The 27,451-nt window shown below is 41.4% G+C and overlaps 3 protein-coding genes and 1 long non-coding RNA gene across 4 annotated transcripts; 2 read left to right on the top strand and 2 right to left on the bottom strand.

The window, feature by feature from the left end:
• Positions 1-1,187: 1,187 nt before the first annotated feature.
• LOC125987845 (collagen alpha-1(XXVIII) chain-like) lies at positions 1,188-17,589 on the bottom strand. The gene is made up of 36 exons (XM_049752378.1): positions 17,385-17,589; positions 17,150-17,306; positions 16,185-16,759; positions 14,682-14,702; positions 14,510-14,572; positions 13,669-13,722; positions 13,535-13,579; positions 13,403-13,429; positions 13,162-13,206; positions 12,907-12,951; positions 12,239-12,292; positions 10,983-11,051; positions 9,885-9,953; positions 9,630-9,698; positions 8,727-8,795; positions 8,284-8,352; positions 8,116-8,184; positions 7,904-7,972; positions 7,764-7,835; positions 7,632-7,700; positions 7,479-7,550; positions 7,282-7,350; positions 7,121-7,189; positions 6,913-6,981; positions 6,568-6,636; positions 6,393-6,461; positions 5,879-5,947; positions 5,717-5,785; positions 5,559-5,639; positions 5,444-5,479; positions 5,320-5,356; positions 4,434-4,991; positions 3,497-3,699; positions 3,252-3,411; positions 2,131-2,325; positions 1,188-2,054 (listed from the first exon to the last, which is right to left on the bottom strand). Exons 1-36 carry the CDS (start codon positions 17,385-17,387, stop codon positions 2,047-2,049), a joined length of 3,546 nt encoding a protein of 1,181 aa, XP_049608335.1. The 5' UTR covers positions 17,388-17,589; the 3' UTR covers positions 1,188-2,046.
• On the top strand, positions 14,483-16,888 carry LOC125987850 (uncharacterized). The gene is made up of 2 exons (XR_007488161.1): positions 14,483-14,583; positions 16,227-16,888. It is a non-coding gene; the product is annotated as an uncharacterized lncRNA (long non-coding RNA).
• Positions 17,590-20,856: 3,267 nt separating the features above from the next.
• atp5f1b (ATP synthase F1 subunit beta) lies at positions 20,857-24,137 on the top strand. The gene is made up of 10 exons (XM_049752379.1): positions 20,857-21,022; positions 21,746-21,919; positions 21,988-22,162; positions 22,260-22,381; positions 22,464-22,648; positions 22,726-22,884; positions 22,957-23,079; positions 23,155-23,367; positions 23,454-23,655; positions 23,743-24,137. Exons 1-10 carry the CDS (start codon positions 20,920-20,922, stop codon positions 23,838-23,840), a joined length of 1,554 nt encoding a protein of 517 aa, XP_049608336.1. The 5' UTR covers positions 20,857-20,919; the 3' UTR covers positions 23,841-24,137.
• A 45-nt stretch (positions 24,138-24,182) lies between these two features.
• Positions 24,183-27,373, bottom strand: LOC125987847 (retinol dehydrogenase 7). Its single transcript, XM_049752380.2, has 6 exons — positions 27,302-27,373; positions 26,693-26,753; positions 25,897-26,214; positions 25,047-25,305; positions 24,804-24,967; positions 24,183-24,730 (listed from the first exon to the last, which is right to left on the bottom strand). The coding sequence occupies exons 1-6, from the start codon at positions 27,356-27,358 to the stop codon at positions 24,507-24,509; spliced, it is 1,083 nt and encodes a 360-aa protein (XP_049608337.1). The 5' UTR covers positions 27,359-27,373; the 3' UTR covers positions 24,183-24,506.
• Positions 27,374-27,451: the final 78 nt, after the last annotated feature.

Here is a 27,451-nt window from a genome sequence, read left to right as displayed (position 1 = left end):
GAAGAGACATTGTTTCATTCATAGTTTTGATATGCACTGTTAACAACTATTTTTGGTTTCATATTCTTCATCAGATAATATTTCATGGTGCTGTTTCAAAATTCAATTGTAGCTGACGGTACAGTATCAATATTTTTTGTCCAACTAAAATTTTCTTCAATTATTGTTCAACTTTCTGTAAAAAGGGTAAAAAAAAATCTTACAAAACCTCAACATTATTATTTCTTAAACATACAAATTAAAATCTGGCACCCGGGCCTTGGCTTTGACACCTGTGATCTATTGTGTCAACATTATTATTTCTTAAACATACAAATTAAAATCTGGCACCCGGGCCTTGGCTTTGACACCTGTGATCTATTGTACTATTTATAAGTAGTCCACATCTTTGATCAACACATGCACTGCAACTAATGTGTCATTCCACATTGCTGCCACTGAGGTAGCTTTTATTGCTAGCTATTAATTTGAATTCATTGGAAATTTGGTGAGAAGAAACTGCCAAAAGAATATTCTTACTGGGTTTTATTCGGGTAACATTTTCTGTAACTTCATCTTATTCGGGTAACATTTTCTGTAACTTCATCAATGTGACCACCAAAGTCCATGCAGAAATCTCAACTGTTATTTGGGTGAGACAAAATGTTTTCCAAAAATGGAGCAGTGCAACTGGGGTGTGGCAGCTGGGAGCATTAACAGGTGAACACTACTCATGGAAGAAGCATTGCCTCCCCCAAACACCCCAACTCCCGTCTTTTCACTTTTCACTGTGCTACAAATTTAACAAAATGTTCAGTTAGGTGAACTAAGGCAATACACGTCTTTTGAGTGAAACTGACTGCTGATTTGACCGAACCAATTGCATACTTCCTTTAGCCTGAAAGTGAGACATGTGTGGAGTTAGGTAATATTTCTCCAATGGGCAGTCCTAAAGATAGATCAGACGATGCCACTTGTTGGGGAGTGTCCAACATGTAATTTAAGCAGAAAGAATGAGTAGAGTCTGTTGAAGAAAGCTGTGCCGCACAGACAGAGCTGCAGTGATTTTAAGAAACCTATGTATCAAATAATTTGGGCAGAATAGAATTTGTCTGTTTAAAAATGGATCTGTCAGCTGAAGCCAACACTCTAGTACTAAGTGCGTTTTAATTGGTTTCCAGAAAACATTTTACGTAAAACCTCTAATGGCCAATTAACAATCCATTTATTGTAGCAAGCAAAATGCAGTAAATGCCAGTTCATTCAGGTAATTAGTGCAGCCAGATGCAATGCAATAAATTGGGGAAAACAAAGCTTGGATTAAAATGAATATATGCAGAGGATCAAAATTTTCTCTCCAAAAGGTTGACTGCTTTTCAGAGACTGCAATTCAACACAAACTGTTGTGTTGCAAACGTCATTGTCATACAGTCCTTTAACATGATATTGCATATATATTTGTTGATTTTATATAAAGCACCTGTGTTTTCCTCCAGACGTTGTACATATTGCACCGAAAATCAGTCTGCACAGACATAGCTAGGACAAACTCAAGACTTAAACTTTCTTAAACTAGGTTTTATTATATTACTGCCCCCCCCCCCCCCCCTACACACAATGTTCCCCAATGCCCAGTTGGAAATTGCCCAGTAGGAGGCAGTGAATGCACGTTTGTGACTGTGTGTGTGTGTGCATGTGTGCGCGCGCGCGTGCGCGTGCGTGCGTGCGTGCGTGTTTATAATAATGTAAGAATAAAATCTGCCTTTACAAAGATAGTGGACAATGTCAACATTAGGTCACCCCATTTAAGGTGTTTGTATGCAAAAACTAGTTAATAAGCAAGATGATGAATTTCTATTTTGTTAAAATTACAGCGATGAGGTTTTTTATTATCCCCACAGTGCATTGCTTGCTCAAGTTTTCATCAAATACTGTCGTTTGCAGCTTCACACAAAGACTATGAAAAAACTGGTCCCATTGGGAGAAGAAATATACACGGCCCTTGTTCCTGAGTATGAGCAATGAATGGTAGAGTCTGAAGAAAAATCCAAATGTATCCAGTGTGCCTCAGCCTCCTAAAAGAACAAAACATAAGCAAAATCAATAGACCCCCACAAATATTTCTGGACTACATTTGTTATTAGACCGTACCATTAGATGTGGTTTGCACGCAAGTCCTCTTGCATTCCTCCTCTGTGTCAAAACGGTTCTTGTTACCGCTGCAGCCTCCGAACCAAAACTGAGCACATCCGTTGGCCTGCTTGTCATAGTACCAGCGAATGATGTAGTCCCGGCACGAGCCCGGATCCAGGGCCAAGGCACAGCGAGGGTCTAAGGGTGCAGTCTCTAAAAACATGATTGGAGAAGTCAGGAAAAAAGTTATGTTGACCTGTCCAGCAAAGTGCACCTGAGAGAGATCTGAACTGAGATCAAGTCAAATTTATTTCTAAAGCCCTTAATCCGGAAACATCTCAAAGGGCTTTCAATTACCACCGTTGACAAATAATGAAATCCCCTGATCTTAACCCCTAGGATGGCAAGGAAAAACTCAAAACCCCCCAAATCAATTGGCGTCAACTTGTATTTTTCTTTTGGCTGATAGCGGTTTGGTGACAACAGGTTTGTGCGGGAATATTAGTGAACAACAGCACTATAAAACCAAAGGCTTTATGAAATTAAGTTGATAAAGGTGTGTATCAACAACAAAATTATATGTCGTCTTATCAAATTCGAATGTCCAGCAGAGGGCGCAATTTAATCAGGCCCTATGACTGTAGACTACTGCCTGAATGAATGGACAGTTAGCCTACAGACGTTCATGCATGGCCAACTGCATGACAACTGACAGCTTCACAAATCTGAGCGCTGAAACTCAAGGTTGAGCATATTGATACGTTCTACCAGAAGTATAATTTGTATCTCTAGATTCTTTTTTTTAACCAGAAGAATATTTTAAGGCTAACAGCCCAGCTTCTGTTATACTTCATTGATTCATCCCAATTGTCTTTTATTTAACGAATGGCAGTCAGGGCTGACAAGTTCTTCCACAGCAACTCATCATTATTCATATTATATTGCATAGTTCTTGTAACTGATATATGACAGCATAGGTGTCAAACTCAAGGCCCGGGGGCAAGATACGGCCCGCCAAATCATTTTATGTGGCTCACGAGGACAAATTGTGCATTGAATTCAAGTGTCAATACTAAAGTTGCAAACTGTCTTTAAAATAGAGATACATATTGCTCAGAACTTTTACTAGTAGAGTCTACCTTTGGGAGGAACTGGTCTTGGTGTAGGGACATATTTCACAGATACGCCTGATGATACATTCACAGAAGAGGAGTCTTTTCCGGGAGAAGGAATAGGTTGGAATGCTGTGTTGCCACGGTTAAACGTGTCCCCGCGCTCAGTCGTCTCTGTGTGCACTTGCTAATCACAAAATGACAAAAGTTCACAGCAGTTTGTCTTTTCTGCAATTGTCCATGCACATTTACATTGCAATGGTTGTCCATACTTGTCCTTTGCTGGATCCTTTATGGCCATACCGGTTATTGTTCGCCCAGTCGTACAACGAGGACCCATTGATGTCTTTAACATTTTTGCCGTTGTTACCATTCCTGCTGTTGCTATGGCCATTGTTTCCGTTAGTTAGTTTGTTATATATAAGGTCTCCATTCTCGTCCTCACAGAACTGGCTGACCAACTTGGATTCCAGAGCTGCAACAGAGCCACAACAAAAACTTGCTCTTATTGTGTGCCCTTTCTATGAGATTTGTCACCCAGATTGAACAGCCACGCATTCCAAAGACGAATCAATCACACAGATTTACAACCGTCCACGATACTGTGACAGGCGGCAAGCATTCAATTATTTCAGATTTAAGATGATACGCTGGCACTTTGTAAACCTAACACAAAGGAAAGGAAACATTTTGTAGATCCAGATGCCCTAATAACATACTTTAAAAATACCTCCATCAGAATATCGTTTCAAACTTCTCTGGCCCTCACTAACATAGTTTACTATGGGCTTTTGTTACCATGATGACTCAGAGCAGTGCCAAGGAATGGCTCTTTGCTGAGCCCCAAGTCTCATAAAGTGAATGTTTGGATTGTATTTTCACTCTTAGAGGTAATTTGTCAATTAGTTAAGAACAATCGGGAGTGTGTGGGTATGGGGGGTTGATGCTTTAAATGAAGGATTAAGGGAGGGGAAAAATTTGCAAAATACTCTTTAAAATACATCAGCCATTACTACTTCAGGGACCTAAAAGTAAGAGGATAGGTAATAAGACCTCTGTTCAGCTTTGCCAAATGTCTGAATACGTGCTGGTGATCGGAAATCTGAATCTAACATTCACACCAAGCCACTGCTTAAGATTGAATGCAATAAAAATGTTGCCAAAAAGCTGACAACACCCAGATAAAAGCTACAAAAGCTACATTTTTACCTGGCAAGGTGTTGAAGTCATCAATAAGGAACATATGCTCGTTGTCAGGGTCAGATGCAATCAAGTTGAGCTCCCGAATAAACTCCGCCTGTGTTGGGTCCGAGGTGTTGACAATACCGAGGGCAAACATTTCGATATTGGCAGCGTGAGCTTCCCGTACGGCAATATCGAGCTTCACAGGCTCCCGTTTGTCTGCTTGTCCATCAGTGATAACGATGGCAACTTTGCTGACTCCTAGGCGGGAACTAAAGAAGGCTTCCTGGGTGGCTTTGCGGATGGCCGTACCAGTGTAGGTGCCCTCTCCCATATATTGAATGTTCCTAATGGCCTGTTTGATGTCCTGTTTGGTTACGTAGCGGGCCAAGTTGAACACCAGCTTGACCTCAAGGCTGTAGAGCACTAGGCCGATCCTGGTGGAGTTACGGCCCACCGTAACTCGGTCAACCAGTGCGTTGACAAAATCTTTAATGATCTCAAAGTTCTCTGGCCCCACACTCTCTGAGCTGTCGATGACAAACACCAACTCCATAGGCCTCTCTTTACACTTGATTCCACATCCTGGAATGAGAAAGGAGATTATTGGGAGGTTTAACCATGGTAAACCTTGGAAATCCATCCCAGCTGTGGCGTCTACTGACACAGCAAAAGAGTCAATTTGCATGGATCAAACCTCTGTTGTGAATTTTGCTGTTTAGTTCTTGTTAAAGAACAGATAGTGGTGCAAAAACTACTAAAACACAATTGGGCATGCGTTCAAAAGTTTAGAGAGGGTCAAATCTGGTTGACATGTAAAAGTTTGTTTTCTGAAATGTCATCCAAATGTTATTTTGCTGAGAAAATAAATAATAGAAAATAAAAATAAAGAATAATAACTTAGACACTTTACCACAAATTTCTTTGATCAATCTAATGACGTCCTCCCTCTGTAATGAATACATAATTCAGTCAGCACCCGAGATGAGATTAGCATTCGCATGAAAAGAAAAACAAGATGAAAAAAGGATACTCACTGTGAGTCCTGCTTCACCTTTGATACCATTCCGACCCTTACATGGGGAAAACATAATTACCGACACATCGACGGGCCCATTTATAATGAGCTATTTGCAAGTAAATGACACTCACAGGTTGCCCTGAGTTCCCTGGGTCACCCATATCTCCTTTGAAGCCCTTCAGGCCCCTCTCCCCTATAGAACCACGGTCACCCTGCCACACAGTCCACAACCTCAGCAACGGAACATGTTCATACACATACACTTCTAAAAGTCCCAAATTGCAAGCACCTTAGCCCCAGGAAAGCCTTCGCCTGCGGGCCCCCTTGGTCCTGTCACACCCTGGACCCCCTGTTCACCCTAGGAAGTTGAGATTTTATTATCATTATTATTATTATTATTATTTTACAGGAACTTGAATGAATATGACATTAACAAGCCATAATAATCTACCTTTGGTCCTTGGACTCCTATTCCTGGTGGTCCCGCTGGCCCCAGGGGCCCCGGTCGCCCAGGATGACCCTGCAGCACAAAGTATACAGAGTAATCACATGTTGATCATTTTTATTTGGTATTGTACATTATTCACTTTGACTGATATGTTTCAATCACTAAAGACACCAATGTCTTCATTGTACAATTATGAACTTCTATTTTTCGACGTATTGTTTGGATTTTCATCAATCCATTTATCGATTCTAACATTGTACTTTTGCTGATACAATCTGCAAAAATGCAAGTCCACAGACTGGAAGAATTCTGGATGAGGTACGTATTTCAAGGCATGAACTGTACGTGTTACATCTGTCAGGCTCCCTAAGCCAAGCATCAGATGGATAACCTCAATAACCTGACTAAATAACCTAAATACATATGTAAATTGAACCTTTCGCTAATGGGTGTTAAATACACTGAGAACAGGTTGTGCATGTTCTTTCCAAATGGTTGTTTCGAGACAGAAACGTACCAGAGGTCCTGGCAGTCCTTCACCTGGAGGTCCCGGTAAACCAGGCAGCCCTCGGAAACCAATATCCCCCTAAAGCAGCAAAGTTTAGCAGATTGGCAGAAAGAGTCTGTGATTTTTTTAAATTTACTTTCTCGTTGTATTTTTCTTTTATATTTTATGATATATAAGCACTCACCTTTGGACCGGGAAAGCCTATCCCATCAGGTCCTATTTCTCCTGGAAGCCCAGGTAGACCAGGGGGGCCCTAAATAATATATACATAAATACTGAACTCATATCCTGTAACGCCTGCTGTTACTGCTGCATTTGAACTGCAGTGACATTTGTAACTTAGCTTTGATCTTGATCAGTTAATTTTGCTTCATAGTTCAAAGTCCAAATGTTAGGCATGATTAGCTGAAGGTCGGTTTAGTCTAAATTGGGTCGTTTTTAATCCACCAGTTTTAAGTGTTTAGGAAAAAGACGAATGGTTGAAGTGAACAAGTTTATGGTCACGCAGAGAGCTTTGTGTGTAAATCACCATGGGACCGGGATAGCCTTCGCCTTTTGGGCCAAATGGACCTGCTGGGCCTGGATCTCCATGGTCACCCTATGTCACATGGATACAGTACAAAAAAAGTATGGTAGATGGATGGTGGCAAAAAAGAAAGCACAACAGGATTTATGGTCCTGCGATTTTTGGCATTCAGAAATGACATAGTTCACAGTGCAAGCAAGTAGGGGTTCACCTTTGGACCGGGAAGGCCATAGCCGGTCTCCCCAATCGGACCAGGAGGGCCGCTTGGTCCAACATCACCCTAGGAGTAGTGGGAGATTTACTCGACATCAGAAACATCTTCGCCTGTCTTAATAGTTAAACAAGCATTCTGGCTTTTGAAATGGAACTTACCTTGGGTCCCATTACAAAGCGTCCTGGTGGACCGGGTAAACCCAGTCTGCCTTGTGACCCTGGTTCACCCTTAATAAATTAACAGACAGTGTGTTGCGTGTCAATCCGCTTTTTCAATTATGAACACTTTTCCTGTGATTAGCATTCAGGATGTCCATCTGGAAGTGCATTCCGATGACGGCTAAAGAAATCCTTACCTTGGGGCCTATTGGACCACTAATACCAGGTGGCCCGGTTAAGCCTCTTATTCCCCTTTGACCTTGGTCACCCTAACGGTGAAATGGAAAATACAGTGATTAGTCATGTGTAGGTCAACAAGGTCCAACAACAAAGCAAGAAAACTTTTTTACCTTTTCACCTTGTGTTCCAGTCCCAGGTGGCCCTTCTGCACCCCTAAGGCCTGAAGCTCCTGGCTCGCCCTAAAGTCACAGAGCATGTACATGATTTCTTAGAGACAAAAGCAATGGAGTGCTAAAAGCTACCTTTTGCCCTGGAGCTCCGTCCTCCCCTGGCAAACCCGGAAACCCAGATGTTCCTGGTGATCCTTGTTCACCCTGAGGACAAATGTCATTTTACTCATTACAAAATGTATTCAAAGCTGCAATTTGACCATCATACACACCTTATCTCCATGTTCTCCAATTCCTCTCTCTCCTGGAGCACCAACCTCACCCGGCAACCCCTGGTCTCCCTGATTCAGACAGCAAAGCATATAATGTACAAAGTGAGTCATAGCTGCAAATAAATCAGATTACAGAATCCAATGAAAATATTGATAAATACTTTTTCAACAGGATTGGAAATCAAAAACATTTCCCGATTGGTTGTACAAACCTTAGGTCCCGGTAGACCTTCTCCCTGAGGACCTCGTAGCCCCGGTGGCCCTCTCGGACCTTCAATTCCCTGTCATTTATGAATCATCAATCATTTGTTAACATAATCTGAGACTCGCAAATGTGTGTCAGTGTGTCGTTGTTCAAACAGGACTTATTGTGTACTTACCTTTTCACCTTGGATACCCTGACCTGGTAGACCGATGAGGCCTGCAGGACCAGGAGGGCCTAACTCCCCCTATAAGAACACGTTAGTGATTACACCGACATGTTGGTTGCTGGTTGCCAAGAGTCTAGGGCCTGACGATATAAACATACGCATGAAAACACACACACACACGTGCACACACACACAATCTGTCAATTTAAAGTATTGAAGATGTTTAAGGAATCCAACATTCCCACACCGGTCAGTTTGAAACAGTGAAGCTTCTCCACCGTTCCATTCATCACCTGCTCTGTCCTATAGTTCCACATTATGTAACCCACCTAGAAAATGCATTCAGTGGTGGATGCCAACTCTTGAATGTCTTTACAACTTTATCTTCGTGCCTTTGGGAAACCTACACAACCAGACTTCTTATTTATGGCTTCTTGTCTTCTTTAATGTACCTTGTCTCCTTTAAATCCAACACCCGATAGTCCTCTGGGCCCCCGTGGCCCCTCCAAGCCTCGCTCTCCCTATGAGCAGTGACAAAGAAGTTACTCCAGGTCAGATACAGTGAATATATGCAAAGAACATGTAAGTAAAAAAAATAACAGCCTACATAAGTCTCCTCTTCATAGAGGAGGTAATATTAAAGTCGATTTCATTTGCTGTGATGACCCCCTTATATTTTCCAGCCACCCAAGGCACTAATGTGTGGGAAGAAAGGTAATTCTGCTCAGAGCTGCTGTGAATGAGCAGCTTGTTCCGTCATGTAACGATCACGTAAGAGTGAAAACACCATCTGCGAGTCTGCAGTGAAGAATAAATTCCAACAAAATTTACAGCAATGTCAAGACGTTCTGAACATCTCGGTTGACTTTCTAAGCCTGAGATTATAAACAGTTTGACTCTCTGCAACTTTATTTTTTCAAAATAGACTTGGGAAAAAAAGTGGTACAATTTCATGACGTACACACTATCCCAGTCCATATGACAAATAAATTAATTAATAAATAAATATTCTACTAGACGCAGCTCAATCATGTATCACACGATGGTGTCTCAAGATGTCTGCAGATAGTCATGGCATCTTTTCAGGCTCACTCACACCCTCCAGTGATCACATCCCCTGATCATTTATTGACTGAATGTTTTTTTTTTTAACGTAAATCAGCAGAAGGTCTTTGTATAATTAATTAACACGTATTGAACTACTTATTTGTCATCAACCTTCTGCCATAGCGCCTTGGAATCTGGGTCTTGGCTCAAGATAGTGGATGAGATTGAATTGAAGATGAATGCATGACATAAACTCTGGTTGGATTAATGAGGGGAAAAAAGTTGATACAATCAAGATCATTGCATACCTTTGGTCCAGGGAGACCTTCTCCTAAAGGTCCCCTTTCTCCTTGGGTCCCCTGTGGCCCTTGAGGCCCCTGACCACAAAAAGAAAAATCAATATAAACAAATATAGGAGGTGAAGTTTTCTTACTTACTTCTCTACTACTTACTACTCAGAAGAAAAATTTGGAAACAACATTTGATGATTTTCTCCTAGCAGTTTAATGAAATTGACGCATCAGCATTTATATTATTTGTCCGGCGTGGTTTAGATCACTCACCGGTGGTCCAGGTTCACCGATTCCTACTGGACCTATCGGTCCCGGTTGTCCCTGGTGTCCAACATTACCCTGTTGAGATAGCAAACAAAAAAAGAGTAGACATTTCACTTTTAATTAACCTTGTGGCCTCACAGTCAAAGGGTTGAGGTTCTCAGCTCATGCCTTTATGTGTAGTGTTTGCACGTTTTTTCAAGGTTTGCGTAGGATAGTTATCGACACTTTCAAATTTCAAAAATGCATGTCTAAATTGGCAATGATAATTTTTCAATGAGTCAATTTTGATTGCCCCCTACTGGTCTTGAAATACAATGCAGTGATAAAAATGAATGGAAATTTACTATAGATATAGATAATAGAAATGAAATGACCCCGATCGTTATCATACTTGTAGGGCTTGCTGATGAGCTGATCGTTTGAATCAGGTATGTTGGATGAGGGATACATCTAAAATATTTGTTAGAAAAATGTATATATATATATATATATATATATATATATATATATATATATATATATATATATGTTATCATGCGTTCTCTAATCAATGCTTACTGCAATATTACGGCAATATATGCTTGCTGTTTGGCTTCGCTGTTTTTATGTTGTGCTACAGAAAAGAAAGGTTACAGCTGGGTCACGAGAGAGGTGACGGCAGGGTCAGGAGGGACGCAGCTACCAGCTTGCAACTCTGCAATAACAAAACGTCTACCGAGACAATTCGTAGAAACAACATGCCTGACCACAGTTTTACACTCTCAGATGGAGCGGCAAGAAAACGTCAAGTTTCCTGTTTCTATCATAGAGACAAAGAGAGATGCTGATTGCTCAAATTGTTTTGCAGACATTGCCATATAAGTATGCAACACCTTGTGTTTATTTTTGCTTACGAGACAAAGCCCACATACTTCCCCCCCCTCCCCCTTAGGGGCTTTTGTCTCACATTGTGGGTAGGACAAATCCAAATAAAAAGAGTAGGAGTGCTTACAGATATTTAGTGTAGACAGATTGTGATTTCTGTTTGCTGAGTCTTTTCTCTTTACTTTATAGTACACATGTCAGTAAAATAAACCTAACAATATTGTTGATAGGAAGATGAACCTTTTGTCCTGGGAGACCGATTCCTGTTTCCCCTTGGATTCCAGGTGGACCAGGAAGTCCCCGCTCCCCCTGTGAAAAGCGAGCCAATGAAACAAAGTGTATTGTATTTGTGAAAGCACACAAAAACATTAGACGATTGGAATGCTACACTGACATTATTTACGCACCATATATTTAGCATATTTTCATGTCTCTCAGCAAGAGGGTACACGAGAGATGTTTGCAAATGAATTCTGACTGCAACCATTTTTTCTTTCCCCAGCCCTTCCAGACAAGTTAGAACAAGGCGAAAACCTTGACATTAGTCTGCTGCTAAGGTGATGTGGGATGACAGGCAGACAATCAACTTCTTTCAAAAATAATTTAAGGAAAAGTGGAGGGGTTGGGAGTAGCGGCTTGTAGCACAATTGGCAGCTTCAAAACACAGCTGGGGGCTCAGACTGTAGACACTAGACAAATAGGAGAGGTAATAGCTGATGTGATTCTTGAAAGGAGTTTAATGGCTATGGAAAATATAGTAATCATATGATCAATCAGAGGGTTTTGTTTTTGGAGAGCTAAATGGAAAATTCCTTCCATCTTTACTTCCATTAAGTAGCATAGCAACTATTTCCAACACTTTGGTTCTTATCCTGTGTATAATAATGATGATGAATATGCATATATTTTTTTACCAAGTCAATGTTGTGAAACACATGTTGGTAGAGGAGTTCGCACACATTTGCTGCCATGCAAGGAAAAATCGGGCGGGGTAGATGCTTATCTCAATCGCACCCAAACTCTCTTTGATGGCAGTTTTACATTTTACCAGTCTTTACAGATGAGCTAGTTCACTTTTATCGCATCAGTCTTATCCACAAGTTTGGGGAAATCCTTTAGGTAAATTGTCAAAAACTCAAACAGAGCTGTACTGAGTTCACAAAAACTGACTCAGTGACGCCATTGTGCATACAACTGAAGGTCACCTATGACCTTTTGGAGTTGAGAAGGGAAATTTTAAGTTTGACGTGAGGTGATTTTTTATGGGTAAATACAACCAATGGAAGTCTCAGATGGTGAATTAGATTCTTGTAGCCGTCTACCACTCACAGTACCCACCAAGTTCCAATACAATTCACTGACACATGAAACATTTTGTTTGGTTGTTTAGTTGAGGTTCAGGAGTAAATATCCCCTGTACTCACATTTTGATCTTCAGCCTTTTTACAGTATTGCCTATTCCTAGTTCTTTGCCTGGAAATCATTGAACGACTTACTTTTTTACCAGTGACACCTTCAGGTCCGATATCTCCAGGAGGACCAGGCAAACCCTGGATATAGAATGAATTGGCGGTCAAAAACCAACAAAACAAAATCATGTTTTCTTGTTAGTTTATTGCTTGGACTAAAATTATGACTTTCTGTCAGGAATGAGTTGAGCCATGGCGACCAAATGCAGCTTGAACCAGGATTTATTAAAGGGAGTTAGGTGGGGAACCTAAGACACACACGGGATAGAGACTCACGGCCAGCAAACAAACAGACCAACCGACAGAAGTCCACTTGGACAAGATTAAAATTCTGACCGTGAGCCTCCAGACAGACCGGGAGAAAACCAGACAACAGGAACACTGGGCACGTACAAGGACGGAACACAACAATAGAGACCGAAAAGAAGGAACACACGGGCAGGGTTTAAATACATCAGGTAACAAGAGGGAACATGTGACAGACATGACGATAACGAAGGGGTGTGGCTGAGGGAAGTTGACGGCCGAGCGTGCTCTGTCACGGGCGTGACACTTTCTTGAGTACCAACCGGAAACAGATTTATTGAGTGAATGAATGAATGAATGGATGGATGGATGGATGGATGAATGAATGGATAATACATAAATCAATAAAAAAAAAAATCTGCTTTTGTTTTGTCTAACATTGAGTTTACCTGAAGTCCACGATTTCCTCTTGGGCCAATGGACCCTTCAGGACCCTGTTGAACAGAGGAAGGTGTCTATTATTAATACCGACCGATCAATAATTATTCATTTTGCATTAGAAGAGGATTGAAAACATGAAGAATAAGTGGCAGGTAGACAAATAAAGGTATCCGTGTAATTGTAAACATACTAAAACGTATTTTTTTTTAATACTATATAAATAGTAAGCAATGATATGGTGGATATATTGAGGAAAAACATACCCTGTCACCCTTAATTCCAGGAGTACCACATTCTCCTCTCTCTCCCTGAAAAATAATAAAAAAAAAAGTGTCGACATGAAACAAAATTGCATTAGAACAAAATGAGCCATTTATTTGGACAACCGAGCCAGAAGTTAATGCAATCAATGAGCATGTTGGTTGAAATCCAAGAAAGGGAAAGTAACTAAAGACACCTGCAGTTGAAAATGAAAAGATGTCATCATAGTTGTTTGTACAATACCTGCTCTCCTTTGTATCCTTGTCTGCCCTGTGTAAATCAAAAAGACTTGTTCAAAACAACACTTTGTTTTCTTTGCATCTTCTTCCATTGCAAATTTGATTTGAATTTAATGGGGGGAAAAAAAAGGCTCACTTCAGTTCCATCTCGACCCGGCAAGCCGGCGACCCCAGCGTCTCCCTTAAAACGAGAGATTTGGAATTAGTATTGTCAAGAGTCAGGGATGATCATATCATCTGTATACTACGAAGTTACAGGATGGGCAGCACCTTGTGACCCTTTAGTCCTGGGATGCCATCCTCCCCAGGACGACCTCTCTTGCCCTGAACAGAAAGTCAGAAACAGACTAGTAAACAAATGTTGATTTGGAAATTTAAAAAAAAAACAGGAGGAGGAGATTTGCAATATTTCCAAACCCCCAAACTGTTTTGGGGAGTTTGTATGAGAGCTTATTGACAAGTGATTTGGCAAGGGCTTATTGAGAGCTTCAATATGATAAAGTTTTTATTACCATTACTTGCAAACTGATTTCTGACCTTGTTGCTTGGACACAAAGCAGAAATACTGTAATTGATGATTTAAAGATTTAACAGTGCACTACAATTTCTCTTGAAGCTTTGAAGTCCAAGAAGGTCAGAAGTCAAAGGAGCTTTAATGTGAACATTGTGTTTCTGTGCCGTCTTGTAATTAGATCGAGTCTCCATCCTTGCCTACATGTTTGAATTCGGTTTGCTCAGAGTATTTCTTTCAAACAGAATAATTACGCCTTGAAGAATACATCAAACATCAGCTTGTGACCCTGTCTCATGTAATTAATTCGGCAGACAAAGAAAGATGAAAGAAATGCATGGAACATTTGTGAATGGCCAAAACAAGATTTTACTGATCTTCCCATGTAAATATCTGTTTAGGCATGTTCTCAATAAGGTCAATCAAAAAAGTATGTCGTCACTGCTGCAGGAATTCTCTCGAAACTATTTTACACCCAAACCTTGTAATTATATTGCATGTTGGCATCAGCGTGTGTCTTTGTGATGCCGTGATAAAGAAAAGAGGCAAAAGGGAGACTGGTTAGTGTTGTATGTTGCAATGTGTAAAGCCAATACTTACAGCGGAGCCGCTGGGCCCCCGCTCGCCCTTCTCACATGCACACTGGCTCTGCAGAAGGGGACACTTGGAGCAAAGTGAGAACAGAGGCTGTTAGTGGTGTGTGTGTGTGTGTGGGGGGGGGGGGGGGGGGGTATTCAAGAACACAAATCAAGTCATGAGTGTTAGGACTTACCCCTTCCTCTGCCAGTGTTGTCTGCAGAGGAAAAAAAAAAAAGACTTTAACATTGGCGCTAACACATCATGATTAATCATGAAAGGAAAGTAGCTAAGTACGAAGACTATCTTTCAATACTGTCATTTGTTACCGGGCAACAGAGAAAGCTTTTCAACAATGCTGAGTGCAAAAATGAAAGCGTGATGGGTCTACGAGGATGCCGCCTACAGTGCAGTATATCACGTGGAATCTTTAGAGTACTGTCAACTATTTTCCTGAGTTATCTGAAGGATCCATTGTGCATGTTCATTCTTGCTCGGTTGCACCTCTTTTTCGCGCAGATATTTAATAGGGCACATGTGTTGGCATCTACCAGATGTTACATTGCACGCCCGAAACCCCCTTGGGGACAAGCGTTATTGAAAATGAATGGATGGACAATCCCACCTGGCCAAAAATGCGCTTGATCTAATAGAAATGCACTTACATGTGAGGGAGTGATATACATGCTGCTGGAGGCATTTGACAAAATTAATTACTTTTTCTGTCAGCGGTTGGGCGAGACCTGTTAGTTGCTCTATGAACCTTTATCCATCGTCATACAAAGACTCTCATCATCCATCCTTTCATCCGTCCATCATCCATCCTTTCATCCGTCCATCATCCATCCGTCCGTCCGTCTATCCATCATCCATCCGCTATAACCGCTTCTTCTGTTCACAGTCAGGGGAAGTTAATCCAAGCTGACTTTGCCAGACTCCACCTTCTACAGGTTGGCTGAATCCACCGTAGTCACCAAAAAGAACCATTACAACATCAGTGATCATTCAATCAAGACAATTTTCTATAACACGCTTCGAAATATAGCTGGACAGTCACATTGCAGTTCGAAATGGAGATTGAGTGAGTGGAGTTTGAGCACATGTCAGCTCACTGAAATTAGCTAGCTACATGAACAACTCCACTACCAAAAGCCCTCACCCCCTCAAGCCTTTGTAGGCAATTCTGTGATTCCAGTAATAGGGGGACTGCCCGCCCTTTTTTGTCCTGACATGAACGCACCCAGGTGCACAAATAGTTTGTACTTCGTTCGTGCAGTTAGAATACACTAAAACATATGTGTCAAACACAAGGCCCGGGGGCCAGATACGGCCCGCTACATCATTGTATGTGGCCGACAAAGACAAATTACGCATCGACTTCATGTGTCAATACTAAAATTAAAAATGGTCTTTTCTGCTATTTTATTACCATTCATCTTTTTAAGATGTTTTAACAGTTTTTACTCGTCTCTGATTTCAAAACGAGCTATTCATCAGTTAGTTGTGTAGCCTATACTGTATAGAAGACGCTGACAGTCATAATGGCCCTCCAAAGGAAACAATCATTATGATGCAGCCCGTGATGAAAATGAGTTTGACACCCCTGCTAGATGCTTTCAGAAAACATTGATGATTTTATAGTTCTATCATTTTAACCATTTGATCATGCATGCATACATTTCAGCAGATGTTTACTCACAATCTCTCTGACAACTTTTTCCACAATGCCTCTGTCCTGCAGGTTATGAAGGTAGCGTGAGGCTGGTGAGCTTGCAATTAGCCTCAGTTGGGCGATATTGGCAGACTCCTTGGCTTCAGGTGTAATTCCGATGGTGAAGAAGCGAACGCCTTGGTTCTTGGCATCAGCCACGGCTGACGATATGTCTGGGTTCCTCGGGTGTGAGATACCATCAAAGAGCAGAATGGCCACCTTGATGCTGCCGGGAGCTGATTCTTCCAGGTAGATGCGCGTAAGGTTTGTGATGGCGTAGGTGGTGTAAGTGCCATGGCCGATGTACGTCATGGGAGCTATGCGGGCCTTGAAACTGTCAGGACCCTGCCACTGGTTAAACGTCTGCTCTATGATGACATGGCTACTGTACTGCAAGAGGGCGGAGCGGGTGATGAGGCTGCGGCCGCTCTGCGTGCGGAGGTTCTGCAGTCGCTCAGTCACTTCTGTTGCAAATTGCTTCTCCTGGGCATGATTGTCTTTGGCGCTCTCTGAGCTGTCAATCAAAAAGGCTAATTCCAAACTGCAGGCGTCATCTGGACGTGCTGAGAAGATACAATGATACAATTTTTACTTTTGAACGTTGGGAAATCATAATAAAGCATATCATATTTATAGTAATCCCAAAACGTTTGTAAGTTTTTCAGTGTTGTATAAAATTGAAATTTTAATCACATGGTTGTTCTGCCTTCTAATTTGCCACTTGGCATCAATTTATATTTAAATGAAGGTATATATCTTTGGTTCTTAGAACGTGCTAAAGTCAAATTTTTTTTGTCATTCTTAGTTTTTTTTTTCTAACAAAACTATCAAAATTCACTCTTCATTAATTTATCATTTTAGGCATTGCTGCAGTGTAAAAGGCACTAACTTGATTTGACAAAATAACAATGACAAGATGCAAATTAAAAGAGAGTTCATTGAGACAGACTTACATTTGCTAATTTTTGGCACATAATCTGATGTGTATTGCCTGTTTTTCCTCTTGGTGGTCTCCTCCCCTTCATATCTTCTGTAGTCTTGCGCCCAAACACCCTGCAGCCCCCAGAGGAGCAGAAGCCAGTGCACTGAGGGCATCAGCGGCATGGTGTCCTTGAAAGTAAAGTAATGACATTGACAGTATAATTAAACTGAAGAGTCCTAAAACAAGCTTTAACAAGCACAACTCACCATGCGGATACTTTATGTCTCCAAGGTGATCAACAATTTAATGCTCCCTTGAAAGAAAAGACATTTGGGAGGAAAAATGTGTCAATAGGTTAGAGGAGATGTTCTACATTCGCAGTTTGTTAGATCCCATTTCCACAGACTGACGGTATTCCAGAGATGAATGCTGGTGTTCAGCAGCTGACCAAACCAAGCATGTGTTGTGGTTTTCACCTTTGAGCATTTCTAAAAACTGAATAAAGGACCAGCCCTTTTTCTGAGCTTACTCACTCCCATTTCTGGGAGGGGACCGCTCTTAAAAAAAGGCAGGGAGTGCATAGGTCCTTTTACATACATGACATTCATTGGCCGTTGTTTTATTTGTATGTTCATATCGTCACTCAAAAGTGAAAACTGCCAGGGATCTTAATAATGAATTGTCACTGACCATATGCAGCAAAAATAATATGACACTGTGACTGTGCATAACTAAACAGTAAAAAATTGTAAATGGAATAATGCTTACCTTTTTCGATACTATTTAATTGTCCTTATTAGAGTTGTGGGTGAGCTGAAGTCTATCGCAGCTGACATTTGAATGAGAAGCGGGATTTGGGTTTTACATGAATGTTTTTGCTTCATCCTATCTGATAACAACCTTGACATCCGGGAATTAATTAAAGCTTCATAATTCTTATAGTAATAGAAATGTTTTCATGACTCAGTTAATTAAAACTAAATTATGGCCTCAGAAACTGCAGCAAGCATCACATAGCTTTGTCTCTGTGCCAAGTATTGTAATTTCCTCAGAGCACAGAACGGTGAGCTGTCACTAAAGTATGCGTGTCCTTAAGTTTGCCTTCTGTGTGAGGGATGATTACATGATTACACGATACAAATGTGTGTGGAATGGCAATCTAAAAAATAATTGCCTTGTTTCCTATTGCAATACAAGGAAAAAAATATTATATCATTTTTTTTTAAAATACTATACCGCAATGATGCTGTCAAAAGAGGGATGTTATGTTATGGGTACATGTATAATAAGTAGGTTGGATTTACGATGTTAATACCTTTGTAAAGGCAACATTACGTGCGTGTGTGTGTGTGTGTGTGTGTGTGCGCGCGCGCACGCGTGTGTGTGCTATGACGTGTAGCATGAAACTAATAAGATTTTTGCGCATAATTTTTCTTGCATCAAAGGGAGTAGTTAGGAATAGTTCCGTGGGCCTATAGATATTTACGATATAATTATTTGGCACCATTTATGTTGTTGGACATCTTCACCTGGGATGCACAGCAGCGCAATACTAAATAAAAGAGTCTCTGACCTGCCTTGCTTTGCCAGCACAAATTAACACATATTGTATCATACTGTCAGTGTGACCTGTTTGATTTCGTAATGATACTGGGATTGACATGCATCCAATCAGGTGAACGGAGCATGTTGAGTCTTGCATCAGCTGGCCTGTAGTGAACCGATTCCCCTCCACCGTTGATTCAAGATTCAAGATTCAAGATTCAAGAGTTTTTATTCGCCATGTTTGAGCGTGCCAAACAAGGAATTTGACTTCGGTAAACCACAGCCTCTGTTCAACATTTAGGTGACTAACAACAACACTCAGGACATGGAAGAACGAAAGATATTCTCAAACACCCCCTGATCTTAAACTCCCAAGAGGGCAAGGAAAAACTCAAAACTCCAGCTAGGGGAAATGAGAAACCTTGAGAAGAGACCACAGATGGGAGGGTCCCTCTTCTAGGATGACCAGATGTAACTATGGTAACACAAAATTAAAGAAAGCAGCAGCTTTGCCAAACACTCCCTAGTTAAAGGCCCAGATGTGCACAGAATCCACAGTTGAAGGTATTTGATGTTCTATATGTCCTCTCAGTAACCTTGAAAGCACAACTTTTCAGTCTGCACAACTCAGACTCAGAGATGAAGTATGTCTTGTGTTTTGTCAAACAAATATACACACTGGTAGAGCTGTTTTAATACAAATAAAAAGAAATTGTTATGTTTGCTGAGTCTTCTGCAAGTCTTTTAGGATAAGAGCCAAAACATCTGCATGCTGTCTGCATGTTACATTTCCATGAAAACCACCGCAAATTGTGCCATTTGAAGTCAAATTGGGCTCTAATGAACTCCACTGGTTAGATCAAGTGTTTACATTTAAATAGAACAATGTGGTTGGACCTTGATGTTGCCATTCCTCTTCAAAATATGTGTAATGGCTGAGAGATCTTATTCCAGAGCCAACATATGACTTAAATGCTGATTATTGCATCACAACATATGATAGAAACCATAGACAAACAACCATTCACAGTTACAATCAAAGGTAGTGATTGAGGCTGATGGAAGAAAATAATTATTCTTGAAGTGAGTCAGTGTTGGACCATACATCCTGGGAACCACCCATATTCCTGATAGTTTAAAAATAAATGAATCCTTCCTAACTGCATACAATATTGGTAGTGGTTGGTGTTTAGCACGTGAGAAAATACTTGACGATTTAGGTCTTCTCAAATGAAATAAAATAAACATGGTCGGAAAACTTCAACAATGCACATGCAGACAGTACGGCCTATAACTATTCTGCATCTTTTTAGAACTTTGGCGCACTCTAGTGGAGAACATATACTCTTCACTTCATGAACAACTTGATTCATGTCCATCTTCTGCACGCCCCTGGTGTAAATATAGTATATATTAGTACGTAGTATATATAACTTAAAAAAAAGGTACAGATGTCACTTTTTTTATAGTAACATGGCAGTTTTCGGCATCCTTATGATTGGATTTTGAAATGGGGGAATGAAACTGATCTTTTATTCTTTTTCAGAGAATCATTTGGGTGCTAGACTAGGAGTGGAAAATGAAAAACACAAAACACTTCTTTCAGAAAAAATTGACAAAAAGTGATACTGTACACTTAATGTAAATAAGAAATAAGTTTAAGAAGGACAGGATGTCCCCATTTGATGTTTTTATGTTTTTTTTCCAATGTTTTTTTTTAATTTATTTAGGACCCTTGGCATTTTTTACAATTTATTTAATGGTTTTAGTTTATGGACGGGGTGAAAGAGGACATGAAATTAGTTGGGGTGAGAGAAGAGGATGCACAGGATAGGGTGAGATGGAAACATGGTTTGCTGTGGTAACCCCTGAGGGATAAAGCCGAAAGAAAAATAAGATTTTTTTGTTTAAATATTCTTTTTTTTTTGTTTATACCTGGTATTTTTAAAATGTATTTATAATTTTTAGTTTAAAAATATATTCTTTTGTGTTCATCTTATTTGTGTGTTTTTTTTTACTTCCTATTTTGTCTTGTCCCTTTTCTATCTGTAATTTTATTATTGTAAATAACATTTATCAAATAAAGATATATTTTTTTTAATTATACCTTTTAGCAAAGCGCATGCGCATTTTCTCAAAGGTCGATTTCTGCGTACGCCACGCTTAACGTGTCACGCAGGCGCAGTCTGCTTTAGTGCATACTCATATAAAGCCGCGAGTTCCGCTCGACTCTTTCCACCTTCAGCCATTTTGACCATGTTGGGAGCTGTGGGACGCTGCTGCACCGGGGCCCTGCAGGCTCTCAAGCCTGGGGTCCGTCCCCTGAAGGCCCTTGTTGGATCACCGGCCGTCCTTTCACGTAAGTCCCTTCAGGTTTGGTGATTTTGAGTGAAATCGCACGAGCCGAAGACGCACTAAGGCGGCTTTCAAATGGACTACTGAAGCTATGCTAACCTTAGCTTATGTTAGCTACACGATGTCTATCCTTTCGAGTGCTTCGGCAGGCCCAATCCTTCAGTTGCAAAATTGGAGATGAGGTATGGTTATAAAAGAAGCTAATGTATATTGTTATTGTTATTATTGTTAGGTTGCACGTGTCAGATATCGTTTCGACTGTAGTTTGGCTTTGATAGCACCAATGACCTTTCCCTAATGTCATGAGGTGGCTGCTAAACTAGCATTATATCTCGGCCGGAGTTTCATCCCAAACATTTCTTTCCTAAACCATCTACCATGTTGGGTAGAAGGATCAAAACATGTTTGGTGATATGATTCATATATGATATGATATGATATGACAAACTGTCAGCTGACTCACTATGTTGCTGAAATGCTAGCGACATTAGCATCTGCTGAATTTCATTCATCTGACATTTTCAATAAGATACTTTGTTGTGTAATGCATTTTATGATTTGAATGTTGATGCGGGGATTTATTTTTGTATACGAGCCCAGCAACTCAATTATGACATTGAGCGTCGAGGTTTCAGTCTTTCGGGATAATTTTCTTATTTTAATAATGTACAAGGTGGCCTATGTGATTATAACTGTTAATTCATTGTCTTTGGTGTGTTTCTCACAGGCAGAGACTATGTTGCGCCTGCTGCCGCCGCCAGTGTTGCCACTGGACGAATTGTGGCCGTCATTGGTGCCGTGGTGGACGTCCAGTTCGACGAGGGCCTTCCACCCATTCTCAATGCCCTGGAGGTTGCTGGCAGAGAGTCCAGGCTCGTTCTCGAGGTTGCACAGCATCTCGGTGAGTGGCTGGACTGAGCCATGTATTGTGCGAGGGTTGGAATTTAACTTGTACCTTGTTTTCTGTAGGTGAGAGCACGGTGCGAACCATTGCTATGGATGGTACTGAAGGTCTGGTCCGTGGACAGAAGGTTCTGGACACCGGAGCCCCAATTAGGATCCCAGTGGGCCCCGAGACTCTGGGTAGAATTATGAATGTTATTGGTGAGCCAATTGATGAAAGGGGCCCCATCTCCACCAAGCAGTAAGTTCATCCTCGATGATCTTTAATAACATGCATATGTTCAATGTTTGCGATCCTAAGTGCATTTGCGATCTGGCTGTTTTGATTCTCCTCGCAGGACTGCCCCCATCCATGCTGAAGCACCTGAATTCACTGACATGAGTGTGGAACAGGAGATTCTTGTTACTGGCATTAAAGTGGTTGACCTTCTGGCCCCCTATGCCAAGGGAGGAAAGATTGGTATGTACAAGATAAAAACATTTTAATTAGCTTAATGAAATCAGATTGTCAAACTTGAGTTTCTTTGTTTTGTTTGTTTCAGGGCTGTTTGGCGGAGCTGGTGTAGGCAAGACTGTGCTGATCATGGAGCTGATCAACAATGTGGCCAAGGCCCATGGTGGTTACTCTGTGTTTGCCGGTGTGGGCGAGCGTACCCGTGAGGGGAACGACTTGTACCATGAAATGATTGAGTCCGGTGTCATCAACCTGAAGGACACCACCTCCAAGGTGAGCAGATGTGACCCTTCACGTCTTTGTCCTTTTTCTTTTTTTGACAACCTTCCATTCACATCTTCCCCTGTTAGGTGGCGCTGGTGTACGGACAGATGAACGAGCCCCCCGGCGCTCGTGCCAGAGTGGCTCTGACCGGGCTGAGTGTGGCCGAGTACTTCCGTGACCAGGAGGGTCAGGATGTCCTGCTCTTCATTGACAACATTTTCCGCTTCACACAGGCTGGCTCTGAGGTCAGCTTTTCCTGAACAAGTGTGACATGTACTCAAGTTGGATTTGGTTTAACCTCTTGTTGGATTTGACAGGTGTCTGCCCTGCTTGGTCGTATCCCTTCGGCTGTGGGTTACCAGCCAACTCTGGCCACAGACATGGGTACTATGCAGGAGAGGATCACCACCACCAAGAAAGGTTCGATCACGTCAGTACAGGTAAGTCAACAAGCAATTTTTTTCTTTATTAAAGATTTTATCCATGTTAATAAAAAAAATCCCTCCTTTCTTCAGGCCATCTATGTGCCTGCTGATGATTTGACTGACCCTGCCCCCGCCACCACCTTTGCTCACTTGGATGCCACCACTGTGTTGTCTCGTGCCATCGCTGAGCTGGGCATCTACCCCGCTGTAGACCCCCTGGACTCTACCTCCCGTATCATGGACCCCAACATTGTCGGCGCTGAGCACTACGATGTTGCCCGTGGTGTGCAGAAAATCCTTCAGGTCTGACATTTTAATTTGGAACGATCTAAATGTATTGTTCAATTAATCCCTGAATCTGAATTCTTGGAATTCATTTTGTACTACAGGACTACAAATCCCTTCAGGATATCATCGCCATCTTGGGTATGGATGAGTTGTCTGAAGAGGACAAGCTAACTGTGGCCCGTGCGCGAAAGATCCAGCGATTCCTGTCCCAGCCCTTCCAGGTGGCTGAAGTCTTCACAGGCCACATGGGCAAGCTGGTGCCGCTAAAGGAGACCATTAAAGGCTTTAAGAGCATTCTTGGAGGTGAGGATGAAGGAATATGCATTCCGAGTTCCTTGTAATGTGTGGAATTCCTACTTTAAGTAATTTTTAAATCGACTGTCCTCTTAGGAGAGTATGATGCCCTGCCCGAGCAGGCCTTCTACATGGTCGGTCCCATTGAGGAAGTGGTCCAGAAGGCTGAGAAACTGGCTGAGGAGCACTCCTAAACACCTGAACTATTGTGGAAGCAAGAAGATAAACAAATAGGCAGGGGTCCAGCTGTTAGGAGCACTTGGTTTGTAAAACATGTCCAAATCCAAATGTATCTGTCTTGTCATCTTTAAGAATTGTATTTAATGTCTCCATTTTCCAAAAAAAGATGGAATTAAAAACACTTTACTCAATTTGTCAACCGTATTTCCTGGTAGCGAATCTTGTACCTATGGTGACCACCAGATGGTGCTCATGAGCATTGTCAAGCAGTCGTTTGGAATGATTGTGGCAGAAATAAAATGACAAACGAATAGTGTGTCTTTTGTGTATTTGTTTTAAGAATAGTGCTAAACAACTAGATCGAATTTTTTTTTAATGTGTTAAGTAGTTTGTAGGTTAAAACTTTACTTTGTAACTAGTGATCATGCTGCATGGAATGCTTTTCATTGGCCCCAACTCAGAACACCTCCACACAACCTTTCACACAGGTTTATCACTGAGGACATGCACATTGGCCTGAACAGATAAGGTCTTCAATATGGCACTGCATAAGCAATGGAGAGACAGAAAAAGAGAAGAAAGAAGTTTTGCAATCTGAGAAAAATATTTCTTGCAATTGTATTTGATATTGAGTGGTGAAAGAATAGGTGTGGAAAAACGCTCACTACAATCAAGTGCACTTATTTCATCGACTTAGCAATTGGAATGGCTTCTTTTCTCAGAATATAGCTGGAGATGCAGGTTGGCATGTAAGACAGTGGCAGCCAGAACAACTTGGCATCCCATCCCGGTGAGTAGCGGGTACGAGGTTGGACGGCCGACACCGCGTGCTCCATGCAGCTGACCACCTTCATCAGATCAGAGTCTGCTATCTTAGCCACTTTATCTGTCAAGACCGCTAACGCTGTGAGGGGTGGAAAAAGGGAGGTGAAATAACTGAATTGTAATAATTAGAAAAAAAAAAAAGCCATATTTACATTTCTTAAGGTACTCCTCCCCGTAGTCGTCCCTGACCTCCTGAGGCAACTTCTCCCACAACCACTTGATATTCTTACTCAGGATTGCAGCATCAGTCACATTTGTTTTAAAGAAGCCCGGTTCAATGCACAGGACTTTGACTCCAAAGGGTGCCATATTAAGCCTAAATGGCGAAAGCCATTATTATCAGTGTTTGTTTGCAAACTCTCAAAAATGTGGTGCAATGATGAAGGCAGTATCACCTGAGGCTGTCGTTGAAAGCTTCCACGCCGTACTTGGAAACTGTGTACGGGCCTCCAGTGGGACTAATCCTCCCAAACACACTGGCCACATTGACCACCCTGCCTTTGGCCTGCTTTATGAGTGGCAGGACGCTTAGAGTCACAGCGATCACCCCGTTTAGGTTGACATCAAGCATGGATTTGTAGTCATCGATGGTCAGCCAGTCGCATGGGGCCGTGGGGACGGACACACCTGCATTGTTCACTACGGCCCACAAGCCTGAGAGAACCACATGAAGAAGTTACTGTAGATTGAATGTGCTAACATTTTAGCTCCCTTTAAAAGTGAATAATGGTTAGCTTTGACTCATGTTAGCTGCATGAGGTGTTAATGAGGACGATTACTATTAAAAATGGAGGGACTGAGAAGCGGGACATCAGATTTATTCTGCAAAAATATATGGCTGGTAGCTTTTTACTACTAGATATATTCCTTTTGTGCCCAGAAAAAAATGAGACTTCTGTAATAAAATGCTACTAAAAGGAAAATAATTAATTTGGGAAGGTCATTATCACATTTCTTATTATGGCCCACAGCTGAGTGAGGTAGGGAAGCATAATTGGTTTAACATTATGTGGTGTGTGTGTTTGTGTGTGTGTGTGTGTGCATGCGATACGACAATCTGACAATAATTATTATTTTGCGGACCCAGTTTGAGCACCCCAGTCATGGGACAAAAATGACACGAAAGTATGGAGGCAAAAGTGCAGTTAGGGTAAAAGTACAAACTCCAAGTACAAATGCACTAAGTGACAAATTAAAACCATTTGTACTTGGCTTAGTTCCCACCAGTGCTGCACAGACACTCACCACGCTGCCCCACTTTTTCCTTGATCATAGCTGCAACTTTGGTGACACTTTCATTTGATCGGACATCTAGGTGCATTGTGGTCAAGTTTTCGGAGCACCACTTCCTCAGCTGCTCTTCGCCCTTCTCCGTGTAGCAGGCAGCAATGACTTGGAAGCCCAGCTTGTCCAAGTGCCGGGCCAGGAGGTTTCCAAAACCTGTGTCGCAGCCGGTGATGTATACATACTTGTCCTTCTTGTCAGGGATCCTGGGCTGCTCCCTGAACCAGCGGTGCACATAGTAGAACACTACCAGTCCCACGAGGATATACAAATACATATCTGCAGGAAGCAGACGTGCAGCTTCTTACTAGACAACAACAAGTTATGCTAAAAGCACTCAACTTTGAACAGTTGCACATGTGCATTCCAAAGTTTCCATCATTCATTTTTTGGTTTGACCCTAAACGTTAATATGATCCATAACATTTAGTAGGTGGGCAGTGTTATTAGGTAACATCACGTTGTGCAATGAATGTATTAGGACCAACATGTGGCAGAATGTAACCTTCAACCCCTGCAAATGCGTGCACATAATCTTAAACAGCATCTGACTAAAATCAACCGTTATTCAGCTTGCACAGGATTTAGGTTTGAGATCACACAAGATAAACACAATATAATCACATTTCCTATTGCGCAACAAACCACTTTCCATCGACTATATGATTCATGGAACTTACAACGTCATTTTATTACCTAGAAAGATTTCTTACTTTGCAAGTAGACAAGAAGCAGAAAGACAAGTTCAATATCTTACCTGTCGACACGAGGTGGCAAAGAACAGTGCGATGCGCCTCAGTGTGGAGTTGTCCTCTGGCCTATTAATGTATAATCTTTTATGACAGTTGAAACACCTCCCTCCCTCACCCCCTTTTTTTTTTTCCAACATACATGCAGAATGGCGCCCCATCCTGTCAAAATAGCCACACTGCAATTGGTTATAAGGACCATAACTATATCTATATAGATATATCTACACGTTGTGGATGAACGATATGACAATGTAACACAAATTGATTTAAAAGTCATAAGTGTGTCCACAAGCGCTCGACAATCAACTAATGTTGCATGCAGTTTCCTCAATAATTATCTCGGAGGTGTTTACTTTTAGATTTCCTCTGTCCAGCTGTTACATCCTGAGTCGAGCGAACAGTGGACACTCCTCTCCAAAAGTATTGGAACAGCAAAGCCAATTCATTTATTTTTTCATGTGGATTGTAAACAGGAATAGAAGACAAGAGAGAGAAAAAAAATCTACTCTAATTTGCAGCTATTTATAGGCAAATTTTAAAGGTGAGAAAAAATAATGGCACAGATGATTTTGAAACAGACTGGAGTAATATTTCTATGTATTTATTGCAAATACCTGCTTGCAATAACTGCAGGAAGCCTGAAGTCTACTGACATTATCCCCCTCCTCCATTTTTGTGATGCTTTGCAAGGCTTTCACCACAGCCTCTTTAAATTTGTGTTTTCTTTGTGATGATACTCCCTTCCCATCACCAGGTTGAATTAA

The sequence above is a fragment of the Syngnathus scovelli genome, chromosome 2, assembly GCF_024217435.2.
Source record: "Syngnathus scovelli strain Florida chromosome 2, RoL_Ssco_1.2, whole genome shotgun sequence".
Taxonomy (NCBI): Eukaryota; Metazoa; Chordata; class Actinopteri; order Syngnathiformes; family Syngnathidae; genus Syngnathus; species Syngnathus scovelli.
This window is presented reverse-complemented; position numbering and strand designations above follow the sequence as displayed.

Excerpts from the sequence above, each read along its gene's own strand:
- atp5f1b (XM_049752379.1), top strand. The coding sequence starts at position 20,920 with ATGTTGGGAGCTGTGGGACGCTGCTGCACCGGGGCCCTGCAGGCTCTC. Across the intron at positions 22,163-22,259 it reads GGCCCCATCTCCACCAAGCA|GACTGCCCCCATCCATGCTG; the intron begins GTAAGTTCATCC and ends TTCTCCTCGCAG. Across the intron at positions 22,885-22,956 it reads TCACACAGGCTGGCTCTGAG|GTGTCTGCCCTGCTTGGTCG; the intron begins GTCAGCTTTTCC and ends TGGATTTGACAG.
- LOC125987847 (XM_049752380.2), bottom strand. The coding sequence starts at position 27,358 with ATGGAGGAGGGGGATAATGTCAGTAGACTTCAGGCTTCCTGCAGTTAT. Across the intron at positions 25,306-25,896 it reads GGAAAAAGTGGGGCAGCGTG|GCTTGTGGGCCGTAGTGAAC; the intron begins GTGAGTGTCTGT and ends TGGTTCTCTCAG. Across the intron at positions 24,968-25,046 it reads GCTTTCAACGACAGCCTCAG|GCTTAATATGGCACCCTTTG; the intron begins GTGATACTGCCT and ends TTCGCCATTTAG.
- LOC125987845 (XM_049752378.1), bottom strand. Across the intron at positions 14,573-14,681 it reads CAACACTGGCAGAGGAAGGG|TGTCCCCTTCTGCAGAGCCA; the intron begins GTAAGTCCTAAC and ends CTTTGCTCCAAG. Across the intron at positions 3,412-3,496 it reads AAGGATCCAGCAAAGGACAA|CAAGTGCACACAGAGACGAC; the intron begins GTATGGACAACC and ends TTTTGTGATTAG.